General features: G+C 46.5%; 1 protein-coding gene across 5 annotated transcripts in view; it reads right to left on the reverse strand.

Moving 5' to 3' along the window:
- DENND2A (DENN domain containing 2A) overlaps positions 1-19,087 on the reverse strand; it is a 122,126-nt gene that overhangs the window by 51,168 nt on the left and 51,871 nt on the right. For 4 of the 5 annotated variants that reach the window (XM_030825887.1, XM_030825890.1, XM_030825889.1 and 1 more), the window contains 3 exons: positions 18,371-18,498; positions 16,030-16,151; positions 4,269-4,469 (listed from right to left, as the gene is read on the reverse strand). In XM_030825887.1, coding sequence (XP_030681747.1) covers positions 4,269-4,469; positions 16,030-16,151; positions 18,371-18,498 — 451 coding nt within the window. The remainder of the gene's footprint in view (positions 1-4,268; positions 4,470-16,029; positions 16,152-18,370; positions 18,499-19,087) is intronic. The other variant, XM_030825891.1, reaches the window with a different exon arrangement.

Consider the following 19,087-nt stretch of genomic DNA (forward strand, 5'->3'; position numbering starts at 1 on the left):
CCAGGGCCAGGGCCAGGGGGAGCGGGAGAAACTTCCCATGGGCTCGTGGGTGTCTTTCAATCATTTTTTTTATTTTTTTGAGACAGAGTTTCGCTCTTGTCGACCAGACTGGGGTGCAATGGCGCAATCTTAGCTCACTGCAGCCTCTAACTTCTGGGTTCAAGAGATTCTCCTGCTTCAGCCTCCTGAGTAGCTGGGATTACAGGTACCCACCACTATGCCCAGCTAATTTTTGTATTTTTTTTTTTTTTTGAGACGGAGTCTTGCTCTGTTGCCCAGGCTGGAGTGCAGTGGCGCAATCTCGGCTCACTGCAAGCTCCGCCTCCCGGGTTCACGCCATTCTCCTGCCTCAGTGTCTCCGAGTAGCTGGGACTACAGGTGCCCGCCACCACGCCCGGCTAATTTTTTTTTTGTATTTTTAGTAGAGACGGGGTTTCACCATGTTAGCCAGGATGGTCTCGATCTCCTGACCTCGTGATCCGCCCGCCTCGGCCTCCCAAAGTGCTGGGATTACAAGCATGAGCCACCGCGCCCAGCCCTAATTTTTGTATTTTTAGTAGAGACGGGGTTTCACCATGTTGGCCAGGCTGGTCTTGAACTCCTGACCTCAGGTGATCCACCCACCTTGGCCTCCCAAAATGCTGGGATTACAGGCGTGAGCCACTGCACCCAGCCCAGTCATTTTTTTCTACCACACAGGAACGTGACTGTCAAGGAAACTAAAGCAGGCTGCCAGCTCCACTGCCCTATGGGCGTCTGTTGTCTGGATCTGCTCACGAGCAGCAGAGACCCATGGGGAGACAGCCCATTGCTCATGATGCAGTGGCTGCTTTCCCTCTGAGGCTTCGATGTCACTGCGGCTTGGGAAGGAGCTTTCCCTCCCAAAACAAAACAAGAAGACGAAGAGACAGAAAAAAAAAGTTCCCAGGCAGGGCTCCCTTCATGGGAACCGTTCCAAAGAATGTCAAAGCAGCCCTGAGTGGGGTGGGAACCGGGATTAGAATGGCTCCCGAGCCCTAGCTTGGGACTTTGGGGAGCGGTGCCATGCACCCGAGCATGCAGCCCCATCTGCAGAGGGACACGCTCCCCAGACGTCATGCACCCTCCATGTGTTCACAGAACACACACATGCAGTGTGCAAGTACACATGGATATCCTGGTGTGGGACACATCCCAAGCCTCCAAGCAGGCCACTCAGCCTATGTGGTCTCCCCCATCACCACTGCCAGACGCCCTGTGCCCTGCCCCTCCCCACCTCCCAGGCCAGCCTAGTCGTCTGATGCATTTGAAAGGAGACCTGCTTCCATGGAAAATGTTTTTCATATTTCAGACCAAAAAAGTTTGGTGTTTCCTATATATTTGTTTTCCCTCTTGCGTGAGAAGCTGGTGAGTGCGAATTTACATATTTTGCTTTGCTGGGTCCCCCAGGGCTTGCTATCAAAGAGCACACATTCATGGCACATGTGATTCAGAATCCCACACATGGAGGAACTCTAAAATTAGTTGTTCCGTGTGCTTACAAAATTAATCTTATTATCTCACAGCTATATGCTAAATGTTATATAACACTTTTATCTGTATAGGTCAGTAAACAAAAATATAGGATGGTAATCAATTTCCATGTTCTATGAATATATCATTTATCTATTTATTTTGAGACAGAGTCTTGCTCTGTCACCAGGCTGGAGTGCAGTGGCGTGATCTTGGCTCACCACAACCTCCGATTCCCGGTTTCAAGTGATTCTCATGCCTCAGCCTCCCAAGTAGCTGGGATTACAGGTGTGTGCTACCACGCCCAGCTAATTTTTTTGTATTTTTAGTAGAGACAGGGTTTCACCATGTTGGCCAGGCTGGTCTCGAACTTCTGACCTCAAGTGATCTGCCCACCTCAGCCTCCCAAAGTGCTGGGATTACACGCATGAGCCACCGTGTCGGCTTGAATATTTTAATTCTTATTTTCAATATTTAAACATCGTCTGGCCCTCTTTGCTTCTAGCTGGTTGCGTGTCTCTGGGCCATTTAGTTGGCCTCTATGGTGTCAAATGTCCTCATCGGGAAAGTGAAGGGGTTGGAGTGTTTCAACAGTCACTTCTGTTGAAATACTCCAACTTTCTAACAGCCAAGTGTCCGTGGACTGATAGATGGATATACAAAATGTGGTATATACATATGATGGAATACCATTTAGTCTTAAAAAAGAAGAAAATGCTGACACATGCTTAAACCTTGAAGACACTAAGCGAAGTGAAATGTCATTCACAAAGGATGATTCTGTGTGATTCCACTTAAGTGAGATATTTCCAACACTCTAACTTTCTAGGTTCTAGGATGACAGTTCTTAGCTGTCCTCAGACTTGCCAAGTCCTTTCATAAGCTCTCCTAGTGCTGCCAAGGTGAGTCACTCAATAGGCACCACTACTTAAAGGCATATTCCCTGAGTGGACTTCAGCAGAACCATCTCTTTCTCTCTCTCTCTCTCTTTTTTTAGAGGCAGCATCTCACTCTGTTACCTAGGCTGGAGTGCAGTGGCATGATCATAGCTCACTGCAGCCTCTACCTCCTGGACTCAAGTGATTCTCTCTCACCTCAGTCTCACAAATAGCTGGGACTACAAGTGCACACCACCATGCCTGGCTAATTTTAAAATATTTTGTAGAGATGGGGTTCCACCATGTTGCCCAGGCTGGTCTTGAACTCCTGGGCTAAAGTGATCCTCCTATCTTGGCCTCCCAAAGTGCTGGGATTACAGGTGTGAGCCACTGTGCCCGGCCTCCCTTGACTTTCTTTCAGGTCAATGGGTCACTCAGAGAAATCCCGTGAAAGCTACAGACAGTGTCCCACATCGAAACTTATCTGCATAAAGTTTTACATTTTTATGGGTTTCTTGACCCCCTAAAGCCCATCCATGAACTCTGAAATTAAGAATCCCTGCTCTACAAGTTCCTGGCTGGGCACGGTGGCTCATGCCTGTAATCCCAGCACTTTGGGAGGCTGAGGTGGGCGGATCACGCAGTCAGCAGTTCAAGACCAGCCTGGTCAATATGGTGAAACCCCGTCTCTACTAATAATACAAAAATTAGCCAGGCGTGGTGGCTGTAGTCCCAGATACTCGGGAGGTTGAGGGAGGAGAATCGCTTAACCCAGGACGCAGAAGTTGCAGTAAGCCAAGATCACACCACTGTACTCCAGCTTGGGCAACAGAGTGAGACTCTGTCAAAAAAAAAAAAAAAAAAAAGAAGTTGATCTTGAAGGAGTTCAGGACATAACTCCCCAAAATATGCCACTTTGGCATATTAGTTGTTTTTAACTAAAGACACTTGAAAAACAGCAGGTGCACGAAGGGCGCTCTGACCTTCCCTTTTCTTCTTAAAACAGGAGATGAAACTCCATGTAAAAGAGGCCCTCCTTATAACAGGAGGAAAGAAACATTATCACCAGTGATAGGGAGTCGAGGCCAAGAGAAATCTAATCAAACAAACCTTGTTTAACCCCTATCTTCTGGTTACTTTTCCACAATTGCCGCACTTTCTTCAGCCTAGTATATAAGCACATAGGCCCAGTCACTTCTTTGGGTCTTACATTTTTCTTTTGACGGCTCCCACGTACTTGTAAATAAAATGAGTATGCATTTCTCCTGTTAATCTGTTTTATGTCAGTTTAAATCTAAGGCTCAGCTGGAGACCCTAAGAGGGTAGAGGAGAAATTTTGCCTACCCTACAGTACCAAATTGGTCAATGAAGAGAGACCAGAACTGCCCCACTGAAACTGAGCAAAAGGAAATGTAACCAACAATAGATGCATGAAGATGTATATATCCAAGCCCCTGGGAATATTTTACCTTTTTGGCTGCAAAGAGCCACAAGAGTTATTGTTGACAAGGGCTGTCTCAGAGCACAGACTGGGACCTGCCTCTGCAGCGGGTGTCGACCAAGTCTCAGGTCAGAGCATGATGGATGGAGTTCTGTTTTTTGTGGTGGTGAAGGGAGGAGCTGTGGCTTTTTGAGGATAAGCATTAAAACCTTGTCTGGGATTAGACAAGCAGCTAAGATTGGGAGAAGAGTGGCTAAGAGGAAGACCACAGGACCACAAAAATGATCAGGAAAAAGGTCCAGATATTCCAGCCTGCTGGCTTCACTGTGTCCCCCTGGCCTGCAGCAACACAGGTGGGAGAGGGGCCAGTGACGTATTCTCCACCCAGATCCCTCTGCAGTCTTCTTTCACAGAGAAGGGGTCATGCATATCAGCATGAAGCTTGTTGCCACCATTACCTTAGGTATCTTTCTCTTCTTCCTGCCATTCTGTGGGTCTCCAAGGTTAAAGAAAATGTCATCAGGGCTGCTGGGAGTGGAGGGGGGGCTGATTTTGGAAGGAGACCCAGTTCCATCCCGACTCAGCTTCCTAGTGTCCAGCAGCTTGAAGTTCCTCCTCTCTGAATTTTGTCGGAAAAAAGCAGGTTTGGACAATGACTGCTGTGAAGGAAAAGGAGAAAAGAAGAGTAAATGAATTCAAAGGAGACTGACCGGGTTATAACTGGTGGTGCCAGGGACGAGACAATGAAATTGAGAAGAGGAACTGGTCTATGTTCCCACGGTAGGTGGAGTTTGGTTATGCCAGTAAGTGTTCAATGAATATATATCATCCAGTTACCAAAACTGTGTGTGATGAGCGATGCAAATCTAATCCAGTTTCTCTTTTTTTTGAGATGGAGTCTTATTCTGTCACCCAGGCTGGAGTGCAGTGGCGTGATCTCAGCTCACTACGACTTCCACCTCCCGGGTTCAAGCAATTCTCCCTGAGCCTCTCGGGTAGCTGGGACTGCAAGCACACGCTGCCACGCCCAGCTAATTATTTGTATTTTAGTAGAGACGAGGTTTCACCATGTTGCCCAGGCTGGTCTCGAACTCCTAAGCTCAGGCAATCCACCTGCCTCAGCCTCCCAAAGTGCTAGGATTACAGGCGTGAGCCACCGCACCCGGCCCAGTTTCTCTTTTCAGACAAGTGCGAGGTCACCTGCCTCAATCCCAAGATGTTACAGCTGAGGCTTTCTGACAACCCAAGACCTAAGGAGTTACAAGGACTAAGCCTCACTTTGGCCTTGCTGCAGGATTGCTGAGTGCCTTTTATACAAGGAATTGTGTTTCTTTGGCCCTCAATATCTTATTTCTAAAACAGCCCTCTTCAAAGTCAAAGGGCTGGCCAGGTGCGGTTGCTCACGCCATAATCCCAGCACTTTGGGAGGCCAAGGAGGATCACTTGAGGTCAGGAGTTTGAGACCAGCCTGGCCAACGTGGTGAAACCCTGTCTCTACTAAACATACAAATTTAGCTGGGTGTGGTGGCATGTGCCTGTAATCCCAGCTACTTGGGAGGCTGAGGCAGGAGAATCGCCTGAACCCTGGAGGCGGAGGTTGCAGTGAGCTGAGATCACGCCACTGCACTCCAGTCTGGGTGATGGAGTGAGACTGTCTCAAAACAAAACAAAAAACAAAGTCAAAAGGCAAACAGAACACTTGCTAAAAAAATTTAGAACCCATAGAAAATAACCCACAGAAATTAACTCATTTTCCTAAAATACACTACAAATTAATGAGAAAAAGACTAACGACTCAAAAGAAAAACAGGCAAAATAATGGAAAATTTAGAGAAAAAGAAATACAATGATTCTTAGATATATAAAAAGATTCTTAGCTTCGTCCCCAAGAGAAAAGAAAATTAAAACTCCATTAAAGAAACATTTTTTTTGCTCAGAGATAAGATAAGAAAATTTGATAGCTCACTCTGTTGGTGAAAGTGAGGGAGAAAAGTCACTCCCACACTGTCATACAGGGCTGGTGGGAACATCACTTGGCACAGCACTACGGAGGGCAGTCTAGTATGAGCTAACAAAATTATGATGCATATAGCTTCAGACCCTGCAATTCCACCTCCAGGAATTTACTCTGCTGATATACTCTTATTTGTGCAATGTTGTTTTTTGTAAGGAAACATATTGTGCAAAGGATATTGTACATTGCCACGTGGTTTGTAATCACGAAATACTGGAAATGACCTAGATATCCATCAATAGAGGGGCTGGTCAAACAAATTATGATATACCCACACAGTGGAAAACCATGCAATTATTTAAAAAATCTTAATGTACTTGCCAGGCACGGTGGCTCACGCCTGTAATCCCAGCACCTTGGGAGGCCGAGGTGGGTGGATCACCTGAGGTCAGGAGTTTGAGACCAGCCTGAGCAATATGGTGAAACCCCCGTCTCTACTAAAAATACAAAAATTAGCCTGATATAGTGGCGTGCACCTGTAGTCTCAGCTACTCAGGAGGCTGAGACAGGAGAATTGCTTGAAGCCAGGAGGCAGAGGTTGCAGTGAGCCGAGATCACACAACTGCACCCCCGCCTAAGCAACAGAGCAAGACTCCGTCTCAAAAAAATAAAAATAAACAAAAAACTTAATGTACTGATATGGAAGTTTCTTTCACATATATATATAATTATTTTTACATCATTGACATTTTTTCATACTTCAGTGTGCCAACTGTATTTTTCTTTAGTGTATTTTTTATGTTCTTTGTTTATCTTTTAGGATTCTAATGTTTTTACTATTTTCAATGAGCTCTACATAGAACAGATATTAACTATTTGTCAGGTTTGCCCTAAGTGTGCTTTTCCCATGTGATTTATTTGTATTTTTATTTTAGTTATAATAACTTTTTATATGAAAATGTGTTAATCTTTTCTTTTATAATTCGTTTAATCCCTTCTTTCTTTGCCTAAAAAGATCTATCTCGTTTTAGAGGTTCAATAAATATTCAATTCCATTTTCTTCCAGATTTTCTTGGTTTGTTTCATATACATTTTATTTATTATTCCATCAGTAATTTATTTTGTGATATGTTCATCTAAATCATTTTTTCCCCAAAATAACTTATCCCTATTCTATTTAATGAATGAGTTTTTCTTTATCAACTTATGAGGCCACATTTATCCTGTCTTAAACTCTCATGGAATAGGCATATTTTGCTCCATTGATTTCTTCATTCGCTATTTGCTTAGTTCCAAATAGTAAGTAGCAATAACTTCAGAATCCTTTCTTTTTAAAGATTTCCAAAAATAAAGACTCCTAGTTTCCTAAGTGGCCAGGTCCAATGTTTTATCACAGGTCTCCAAGGAGCAATAAATTGCTTAGTACCATAAACTTTCAGTAGAGGAAGAGCTGACCTGGATTGGGTACCACAAAAGCACAAAAAGAAGGAAGAGGGGCAAGCCATTTTCGAGGCCAAATTCCATCTACAATAAAATCCAAGGAAATGCTCCTACCATTGCACTGGAATCTCCTATCAAATTGTTGGGAAAACGTAGGTTCTGCTTTTGTTAGAGATGTCGATTGTGATGGTGTTCATTCGAAGAAGATCTGACCTATGAAAAGGTCAGAGAAGAAAGAAACCAGAGAAGGAATGGAAACACAACACACAGCTTTCTGAAGAATGTGTGGGCTGCATCTCTGAGTGGTCATTCTGCTGGAGAAAGGGGATCCTGTTGTGTCCCAGGGCACCCCAAATAAGCCACCAAATGTTCAGGGAGCTTTCATGATGGGGTGGGATTTCAGTAGATATTTATTTGATAGAATGGGAAGACTTAGCTGTGGGGGACAGTGTTAGCAATGACACAGCACAATCTGAGAACAGTGGCCAGGGAGAGTAAATTAGATCAAAAGAGTCTTCAAGGCTTAGGGTAAGTGCAGTGAAAGAGATGGAAGAGATGATACAGCAATGAAGACATCTAATTGTCTGTTGAAGGCCTTTGAAAGTGAGGATATGAATCTTGGACTTAGGGATCAGAAAACTTTTTCATTTTTTTTTTTTTGAGATGGAGTCTCGCTCTGTTGCCTAGGCTGGAGTGCAGTGGCGTGATCTCGGCTAACTGCAACCTCCACCTCCCGGGTTAAAGTGATTCTCCTGCCTCAGCCTCCCGAGTAGCTGGGATTACAGGCGAGTGCCACCATGCCTGGCTAATTTGTGTATTTTTAGTAGAGACGGGGTTTCGCCATATTGGCCAGGCTGGTCTCAAACTCCTGACCTCAGGTGATCCACTCACTGTGGCCTCCCAAAGTGCCGGGATTATAGGCGTGAGCCACCTTGCCCAGCCAGCAAACCTTTTCTTAAAAGCCAGATTGTACTTAAGGCTTTGTGGGCCATATCCTCTCTGTTAAAACTACTAAACTGTGTCCTTGTAGTATAAAAGCAGCCATAGATAATACGTAAATGAATGAGCCTGGCTGTGTTTCCATAGAACTTTATTCATAACATCAGGGAACCAGCAGTTGTTTGTCACACCCAAAACTATAGTATAGAAGGGAAGTCACTCTAGGATCCCAAGAACGATGTGCCAGACTGTGGTCGAGAGAAAATTCTAGCTTTTGATCAGAGGACCTTCCACCAACATGTACGGCACCCAATCCCATTGTGTCTCTCTGGAGTAACCTCAGGGGTTTAGCTCTGCTGAGAGGCTCCCAGACACACCTAGTTGTATAGATATCCAACTCATGATGGGCACAGTAAAAGATCTGTAGTGTCCAAAAGGGAAAAGAGACAAGAACCCTCATGGTCTGAGGTCCGACCTCCCTGCTGAAGCCTCTTCAGTTGTTTCAGGAGAGTGGCCAGGGGATATCCTGGTCAGAGTCGGGGGTGCAGTGACAAGGAAGCTGTGTGCTCCATCAGAGGGGGCCAAGCTGGACTCGAGCCCTGTTCATTTACCCTTCTTGTCTGTGAATGGTGGCTGGTGGCTCAATTCCTTCCAGTCCTCTACTGCCCCTGACTTTACTGCCTCAGGAGACTCTGCCTGTGGGAGACTACAGGGGTCCTCAATATAAACTATCCCCATCCCCCTCACCCATCTCAACATCATTCCTACTCTTAGGAGACTTCCTGTGCTGTCTGTCATTCACACAAACATACATATTTGCTCATATGTGCCTGTAGGTACACACATTCTTGCATGAAAAAAGAGACACTTCTCTAAATATATATACAGAGAAAGGCATACAAGGGCCAGGTGCAGTGGCTCATGCCTGTAATCCCAGCATTTTGGGGGGCTGAGGGGGGCGGATCACTTGAGGTTAGGAGTTTGAGATCCGCCTGGCCAACATGGCGAAACCCCATCTCTACTAAAAATACAAAAATTAGCTGGGTGTGGTGGCGGGCACCTGGGCTACTCAGGAGGCTGAGACAGGAGAATCGCTTGAACCCAGGAGGCAGAGGTTGCAGTGAACTGAGATCATGGCACTGCACTCTAGCCTGGGCGACAGCATGAGACTTCGTCTCATAAAATAAAATAAAAATAGAAAGGCTTACAAGGGCATTCTAACAATGGGGACCAATGACATCCTATGAAGATAATGGGATACTGTGCAGGCAATAAAAACTGTTTCTAAAAATAAATTAGGGTAGGTACGGCGGCTCATGGCCTGGCGCGGTAGCTCACGCCTGTAATTCCAGCACTTTGGGAGCCCACATTGGGCAGATCACAAGGTCAAGAGATCAAGACCATCTGGCCAACATGGTGAAACCCCATCTCTACTAAAAATACAAAAATTAGCTGGGCATGGTGGCGCACGCCTGTAGTCCCAGCTACTTGAGAGGCTGAGGCAGGAGAATTGCTCGAACCTGGGAGGCGGAGGTTGCAGTAAGCCACGATCGTGCCACTGCACTCCAGACTGGCGACAGAGCGAGACTCTGTCTCAAAATAATAATAATAATAATAATAATAATAAAGAAATTGATGACATGGGAAAAGACTCATGATCAATATAAAAAAGCATCAAAACTGCATATACAATATAATGACAAATCTTTTTTTTTTTTTTTTTTTGAGACGGAGTCTCTCTCTGTCACCCAGGCTGGAGTGCAATGGTGCGATCTCGGCTCACTGCAACCTCTGCCTCCCAGATTCAAGCAATTCTCCTGCCTCAGCCTCCCAAGTAGCTGGGATTACAGGCGCACACCACTGCGCCCGGCTAATTTTTGTATTTTCAGTAGAGACGAGGTTTCGCCATGTTTGCCAGGCTGGTTACAAACACCTGACCTCAGTTGATCCCCCTGCCTCGGCCTCCCAAGATCACAAATCTTTTAAAAAAATGTATACACACATGCACACAAACACATGGACGCACACCACACACAGTGTGTGTGAGAAAATCGGAGAGGAAATAAACCGAAGTGTTAGCAGTGGGTGTTGGGGTTACGCGCACATTATAAAAAGATCTTCAAAATACACACACATAAATACACATACACAAGATGTCAATCTGGGCCAGGTGAGGTGGCTCACACTTGTAATCCAAGCACTTTGGGAGGCAAAGGTGGGTGGATCACCTGAGGTCAGGAGTTCAAGACCAGCCTGGCCAAAATGATGAAACCCCGTCTCTACTAAAAATACAAAAAAATTAGCTGGGCGTGGTGGTGGACGCCCATAGTCCCAGCTACTTGGGAAACTGAGACAGAGGTTGCAATGAGCTGAGATCACGCCACTGCACTCCAGCCTGGGCAACAAGAGGGAAACTCCATCTCAAAAAAAAAATGTAAATCTATCACAGAAATATTTGAAAATAGAGGCATAAAGAAAAGTAAAATTCCCAAATTGTGGACTAGTTTTATTTTCTTCACTAAACTTTTCAGTAATTGAAACACTTATTCTGTATCATGTAACCAGAAAAACTTTATAATTACAATGTTTTCAGAAAAGAAAAGAAAGGCATGTATGTATGCATGCATGTATGTATGTATGTATGTATGTATTTTTGGAGACATGCTCTCACTCTGGAGAGCTGTGGCACAAAAATAGCTCACTGCAGCCTTGGACTCCTGGGTTCAAGTGAATCTCCCATGTCAGCCTCCCGAGTAGTTAGGACTACAGGCATGCACCACCATGCCTGTCTAATTTTTAAATTTTTCGTAGAGATGGGGTCTTACTGTGTTGACCAGACTGGTCTTGAATGCCTGGCCTCAAGCAATCCTCCCGCCTTGGCTTCCCAAAGTGCTAGGATTACAGGTATGGACCACTGCACTCAGCCTGTTATTTTACTATTATTATTTATTTATTTTCGAGATGGAGTCTCATTCTGTTGCCTGGGCTGGAGTTCAGTGGCACAATCTCAGCTCACTGAAACCTCCGCCTCCCAGGTTCAAGAGATTCTCCTGCCTCAGCCTCCCAAGTAGCTGGGACTACAGGCGCGTGCCACTACACCTGGCTAATTTTTGCATTTTTAGTAGAGACAGGGTTTCACCATGTTGGTCAGGCTAATCTTGAACTCCTGACCTCAGGTGATCTGGCCGCCTTGGCCTCCCAAAGTGCTGGGATTACAGGCGTGAGCCACTGTGTCCGGCCACCCAGCTTGTTATTTTTAAAAAGAACATATATTGAAAAGTATAGGCCAGGTGCAGTGGCTCATGCCTGTAATCCCAGCACTTTGTGAGGCTGAAGTGGGCGGATCACTTGAGGTCAGGAGTTCGAAACCAGCCTGGCCAACATGGTGAAACCCTGTCTTTACCAAAAATACAAAAAATTAGCCAGCACAGTGGCCTGTGCCTGTAATCCCAGCTAGTCAGAGGGTGGGGCACGAGAATCACTTGAACCTGGGAGGTGGAGGTTGCAGTGAGCCGAGATCGAGCCACTGCACTCCAGCCTGGCTGACAGAGCAAGAGTCTGTCTCAAAAGAAAAGAAATGGTGGGTGATGCATAGCAAGAAAAGAAAACAGTCCCTTTCAGGAGCTTGCAGTTTGTGTTCAGCAGCAGTATCTGCCCCCAGCTGCACACTTGGTCCTTTCTGAGGAGAACCTATCCAACAGGCCCTTCCGTCTCTATTGGAAATTCTAGTGACTCGAATAACTAGCTGTGGCCTAATGAAATGAACATCCCAAAGATGGCTGAGGATCCTCTGCGGCTGGTAGGGGAGGTCACGTGGAAGGACTGCTCCTGAAAGCTCTAGGGTCCCAGATGCAGCCCAGATGCGGTAGATGCTCCATGAATATTTGATGAGCTAATGGAGGAAGTGGTGAAGTCTCCAGCTGTCCCCTAGAACAGGGCACACAGCAGACACCCAGATGTGGATGAGCAGAATAATGAGCACTGATACGGTGTCCCTCTGACGGCTTGCAAGGATCCTTGGCAATCAGACACCTACTCTGGACAACTGGATTCTCTTTCTTCAGGACAGCTACAGATACAGATACAGCTGGACATTAAGTTCTTGTTGACATTCTCACCTACTGGGCTTAGCTGCTTTGGTGGCAGAGGCTCTAGGTTTTCTCCAGTCCAGCAGGGACAAGAAGAAAAGGGTTGGTAAGCCTTTATTTCCTGGTATCAGGGAGGAGTGTTCTGCCCTGAATGCAGAGCTGCCTTGGGCAGATGTTTTTTTTTGAGACAAGAATTTCACTCTTTTACCCAGGCTGGAGTGAAGTGGCATGATCTTGGCTCACTGCAACCTCTGCCCCCCAGGTTCAAGCAATTCTCCTGCCTCTGCCTCCCGAGTAGCTGGGATTACAGGCACCCGCCACCACACCTGGCTAATTTTTGTATTTTTAGTAGAGATGGGGTTTCGCCGTGTTGGCCAGGCTGGTCTCGAACTCCTGACCTCAGGTGATCCACCCGCCTTGGCCTCCCAAAGTGCTAGGATTACAAGCATGAGCCACCGCGCTTGGCCTGGGCAGATGTTTTTCATTGTTCCTCAGGGGTGACGCAGTTCACTCCCTGCATGAAGTGGGGAGCCAGGTAGGACCCAGAGGGGACAGACCAGGTGTGACAGCTTGCTTTCTTCTTCTAAGTCAGGCTTCTCTGCCATGGGAAATGAAGGATTTCCTAAATGTTGAAGACATCCCTGTTCCAATGAAAACACCAACAACACATTTCCAAGGCAAGCAGAAAGTATTTGCTAATTGTCAGTTGCCATGGATTATTCTTGATGACACCCTTTTCCATATGAGAAGAGAAATGGCAGTTAACTGGTGCAGGCAAGTATTGTAGCAATTTATCTGGGTCTGTAAGATCCATCCTTTGGGATAGGTTGTTCCCTCACCTCTTCCAGAAGCCTGGTGGCAGGCAGCATCCCTTTATGGCCATCAAGCACAGGAGACAGGTTTCAGGTGGAGACAGCCCCACCTGCCAGCGATGCTGACCCTGTGGGGCTGGGACAGGAAGACCACTGCTTTTCCTAGGCTGGAAACAGAGCCTTGCAATGAGATTTAAGTTGACCTTTGCAGCTGGTACTTGACCTTCCTTAATTTCTTCTACCAAATATTGTAGAACTGTTAGGCCTTACGGGAAAACCAAAGAAATAGAATATATACATTTTTCTTTCTTTCTTTCTTTTAACTTAGGTTTAGAATATATACCTTTGGACCTTGAGGAATTTATAATCTAGTTGGGGAGATGTTTTTAAGATATATTAAGGCTGGGCATGGTGGCTCACGCCTGTAATCCCAACACTTTGGAAGGCCGAGGAGGGTATATCATGAGGTCAGGAGATCGAGACCATCCTGGCTAACACGGTGAAACCCCGTCTCTACTAAAAAAAAAAAAATAGAAAAAATTAGCTGGCCACGGTGGTGGTGGGCGCCTGTAGTCCCAGCTGCTCGAGAGGCTGAGGCAGAAGAATGGCATGAACCTGGGAGGCGGAGCTTGCAGTGAGCCGAGATCGGGCCACTTCACTCCAGCCTGGGCGACAGTACGAGACTCTGTCTCAAACAAACAAACAAACAAACAAGCAAACAAAAATAACAAAAAAAGAAATGGTTTAACTGAATGTTACAGATAATCAGAGAGAAAGAAGTCCCAGGGATTGGGATGGCTGGGGAAGCTTCTTAAAGGACGCATGATTGAACTGGGCCTCAGAGGATGGGGAGAGGTCCCGGTGAAAGCCAAGGGCAGAGTTAAAAATGACCTCGCTGGTTGGCAAATTTTGGCCTGTGGGCCACATCTGGCCCACCACCTGTTTTTGTACAAGCCATGACTTAAGAATTAACTTTTACATTTTTAAATGGTTGGAAAAGTAAATAATATTTCATGACAAGTAATAATCATATAAAAGTCAAATTTTGCTGGGCGCGGTGGCTCACGCCTGTAATCCCAGCACTTTGGGAGGCCGAGGCGGGTGGATCACAAGGTCAGGAAATTGAGACCATCCTGTGAATGGTGAAACCCCGTCTCTACTAAAAATACAAAAAATTAGCCAGGCGCGGTGGCGGGCACCTGTAGTCCCAGCTACTGGGGAGACTGAAGTGGGAGAATGGCGTGAACCTGGGAGGTGGAGCTTGCAGTGAGCCAATATCGCGCCATTGCACTCCAGCCTGGGCGACAGAGCAAGACTCCGTCTCAAAAAAAAAAAAAAAAAAGTCAAATTTCAGCATTCAGGTCAGGTGCATTGGCTCACGCCTGTAATCCTAGCACTTTGGGAGGCCAAGGCAGGCGGATCACTTGAGGTCAGGAGTTTGAGACCAGCCTGGCCAACATGGTGAAACCCCGTCTCTACTAAAAGTACAGAAATTAGCCAGGCGTGGAGGCGCATGCCTGTAGTCCCAGCTACTTGGGAGGCTAAGGCAGGAGAATTGCTTGAACCTGGGAGGTGGAGCTTGCATTGAGCCAAGACTGTGCCACTGCACTCCAGCCTGGGAGACAGAGCAAGACTCCGTCTCAAAAAACAAAAACAAAAAACAACAACAACAAAGGTTGATTGAAATACAGACACACGCATTTATTCACACATTGTCTATGACTGCCTCACACTACAGTGGCCGCTCTCAGTAGTTACAACAGAGACCATATGGCCCACACAGCCCCAGATATTTACTCTACGGCCCTTTAGAGAGAGTGCGCATGTCCCAGGCCTACATCAGAGAGGTAGTTGGTAGGCACTGGCTGGAGGGGGCATTTGTATGTAGGAACTATGGGAGATTAGGGGTAATGGGTGCCAAGAGATCTGTTACAAATGCTAGTCTGCAGGCAGTGGGTTGAAATTATCATCTATATCAATAAGGTTATATTATCTATGTGCATATGTTATGTAACTCCAAAAAGTTCAAAAGGATATTCTGTAAAAAGAAGGTCAGGCTTCCCCCACCCTCTGGGTATTCAGACAGGACTACTCCTCTGAGGTCCTCAGTTACTTATGCTTGGGTATTCGCACAGAGATTTTTTTTTCACCTCCAACATTGGGGATGGAGATATTCTTACACATACATGTGTGAGTTTACATATACGTATATTCTTTCATCTTTATATATATGCATATTATTTCATTAAAAAACCCCACATACAGACATGTGTAAGTTTACATATATGTATATTCTTTCATTAAAAAACCCACAGGCTGGGCGCGGTGGCTGATGCCTGTAATCCCAGCACTTTGGGAGGCCGAGGCAGCTGGATCACTTGAGCCCAGGAGTTCAAGATTAGCGTGGCCAACATGGCGAAACCCCATCTCTACAAAAAATACAAAAATTAGCTGGGCTGGTAGCGTGTGCCTGTAATCCCAGGTACTTAGAAGGCTGAGGTGGGAGGATTGACTGAGTCCAGGAGTTCAAGGCTGCAGCGCGCTGTGATTGCACCACTGCACTCCAGCCTGGGTGACGGAGCAACAACACCCTGACTCAATTAAATCAACAACAACAGCCCACAAATGGTAAAATACTTTAAAACTACTGTTCTACATCATGCCTTTCCGTCTTGTATCTTAGAGTGTGCTCTATGTTAAGACATTCTTAAGAGTTGTGTGGGACGGATGTACCACCTTTTATTTACCCAGTTTGAGGAAGTTTCTGAGCCAGAAGCTCAATGGTATTTTAGGAAGCTTTTTTGAGCAGAGGGGCTCCAGGAGAACTAGAGGCGGGAAGACCAGTCAGCCAGCGATGTACAAATCCAGGAGCCTGGCAGGGCAGGTGGGGGTGGCCTGGAATTCCAGTGCTGGCTGGAACTCCAGAGTGCTCAAGGCCACCATGCTGTGGTCCCCTCTCCTGCCACCATTCCCAGGGGACTCATACCTTGGTGAGTGTGTCAGGGATGGAAGAGGTGGGAGAAGCAGGAAAATTCAAGACACACTTCTTCCCCAGGCAGCGACCATGTAACTCGATGTCCTCATAAGGGTTCTCCTTCATTGGCGGATCTGTGTTCAAAGGCAATGCATCAGGAACCTGGGAACACTGAGGACCTTTCCCTTTTCGAAACACTGAGGTCAGCATCTTGGCCTCTCCTGTGTCCATTCTTGTAGGGATATCTGCTGTTTTGCCATCCATGCGCCCCTCCTGTTGGTAGCAGCCCCTGATTTCACTGGGTTACCTCTCCATCTCCTCCTTTGTGGCCACAGGAGATTAACTCCATTCTCAGTTTCAGTGCTTTAGCCAATCTAGGTATCCCAAATCCCTGCCTCAGTGATCAGTTCAGGGAAGGGCTCATATTCTAAGCCTAAGTGATATCACTGCATGGCATTCCCGGGCTCCAAAGGTGAACAAAGGACCTCGGCTGGTCTAATGAGGGTGAACCTCAGGATTTCTGCTGGGACTTGCAGGATACCAGCTCTTCTCTCCACCAGGAAGATATGGATTCCAGGAAGCTGGTGGCAGCCATTGTGGGGACCCTGGGAAGCCTGCTGAGAAAAAAGCTAACCTGAGAGGTAAGAAATAGAGGAAGGAGGCTGGGTGCGGTGGCTCACACCTGTAATCCCAGGACTTTGGGAGGCCAAAGCGGGTGGATCACTTGAGCCCAGGAGTTTGAGACTAGCCTGGGCAACGTGGGAAAACCCTGTCTCTACTAAAAAAAAAAAAAAAAAAACCCACAAAAATTAGCCGAGCGTGGTGGTGGGCGCCTGTAATCCCAGCTACTTGGGAGGCTGAGGCAGGAGAATCGCATGAACCCGGGAGGCGGAGGCTGCAGTGAGTTGAGATTGTGCCGTTGCACTCCTGGGTAACAGAGTGAGACTCCTGTTTCAAAAAAAAAAAAGAAAGAAAGAGGCCGGGCGCGGTGGCTCACGCTTGTAATCCCAGCACTTTGGGAGGCCGAGGCGGGCGGATCACGAGGTCAGGAGATCGAGACCACGGTGAAACCCTGTCTCTACTAAAAATACAAAAAAAAAAAATTAGCCGGGCGTGGTGGCAGGCGCCTGTAGTCCCAGCTACTCGGAGAGGCTGAGGCAGGAGAATGGCATGAACCTGGGAGGCGGAGCTTGCAGTGAGCCAAGATTGCGCCACTGCACTCCAGCCTGGGCGACAGAGCGAGACTCCGTCTCAAAAAAAAAGAAAGAAAGAAAGAAAGAAAGAAAAGAAATGGAGGAAGGAAAAGCTAGTTTAGTTGGGTTTTCTGTTCCTCGTAACTGAAAGCATCCTCTTGGGCAGTCACTGCTAAGAGAAGTCCAGATCTCTCTCTCATTTTAGATCTGAGAATCCCGCTGCTTTGGCAGGAGCCCATCTCCAGCAGCCTGGACACAGATGCAATTCCAATTGCTTAGCTAAGCATCTGCCCTTCCTCAAATTTTCTATTTCCTCCTTCTGGAAGTTTTTTCTAGTATTGATGATTACATGCCCGCATGTCTGCGTATATCCACCCTACCTGCCCCTCACCTGCACACACATATGCGTTTCTCCCTTTTATCAGCTTGTTTCTTGCCCCACCTTTCACCCCCACCAGAAGCAGTTGGAGCTCATCCTTCATTAATACCATCAACCTCCCCAAAGAGGACTGAACTCACCAAACTCTGAATCTGAGACCCACTCTGAAATTCCAGAAGGTGCTTTAGAGCCAAAGTTACTTTTTAAATCACATTCAGTCTGTGTTCTGATGCTGTTAGTGCCACACTCTGACAGTTTCTGAAGGAGGCTCTGGTATGTAGCATTTTCTTTCATTCAGTAATCCCTGCAGTTGACTGAGCGTCTGTCATAAGTGAGGTAGTTGACACACCATTCTCTCCAGTCCTTAACCTCGCAAGGGAGCTAGCTTCATCCTCATTATGCAGATGGGAAAACTGACGTTCAGAGACGTGAAGTCACTCACTGGCTCCATGTCCTGCGGCCAATAGGCAGCAGAGCCAAGATGTGGTTCTGGATCTTCAGACTCCAGGCCCCACACTTCTCGCTACACCACGCTGCCACACTGCCTCCTTGGCCACTCATCACCAGCCAGTCTTCCCCCTCCAGCCCTAGGGTCTCTCACATATCCGGCGAGGCTCACTCTCCCACCCCACCTGCCTGCTCTTTCATCCGAGTGCACAGGTGTCTTCGAGTGTGTGTGTGTATGTGTGTGTGCACACGTGTTTCCAGCAGCCAGCCCCATTCTTCCTCCCCTTTCTCCCAGACAGACTCAGACCCACACACAGGCGCTGTGGCCTCTTACCTAGAATGTCTTCATAGACGTTCTCCTCCGATAAAGTGCGTGTCAGCCCCAGCTTAGTCTGCGCGTACCAGTCCACCCTGCTGCTCTCAGAGGAAGACTGCAGTAAATCTTCAAACTCATAGGACTTTCTGGAATGTGCAAGATGGGAGGAAAAAACAAAGAATTTGAATCAAATTAGGCTGCTTCAGAGAATATATTAATATATCCCCTTGTCCAAATTTTCTTTTTCTTAGAAAAATTGTTACCGAAATCAACTTCTTTTATTTTATTTCATTTTTTGAGACAGAGTCTTGCTCCATCGCCCAGGCTGGAGAGCAGTGGTGCCATCTTGGCTCACTGCAACCTGCGCTTCCTGGGTTCAAGCAATTCTTCTGCCTCAGCCTCCAGAGAAGCTGGGACTATAGACATGCACCACCATGCCTGGCTAGTTTTTTATTTTTAGTACAGACAAAGTTTCACCATGTTGGCCAGGCTGGTCTCGAACTCCTGACCTCAAGTGATCTGCCTGTCTTGGCCTCCAAAAGTGCTGGGATTATAGGCATGAGCCACTGTGCCCAGCCTGAAATCAACTTCTTTTATTGTAAAAGGTGTGAAAATCTATGAATAAGAGATGTGGCTTTTATGTGCAAGAATGTTCATGCTATTATGCTAAGTGAAAATAATAAAGTATATGTAAAAAAATACAGCCCCAACTTTGTAAACAAACATAGACATAGA

The sequence above is a fragment of the Nomascus leucogenys genome, chromosome 13, assembly GCF_006542625.1.
Source record: "Nomascus leucogenys isolate Asia chromosome 13, Asia_NLE_v1, whole genome shotgun sequence".
Lineage (NCBI taxonomy): Eukaryota > Metazoa > Chordata > Mammalia > Primates > Hylobatidae > Nomascus > Nomascus leucogenys.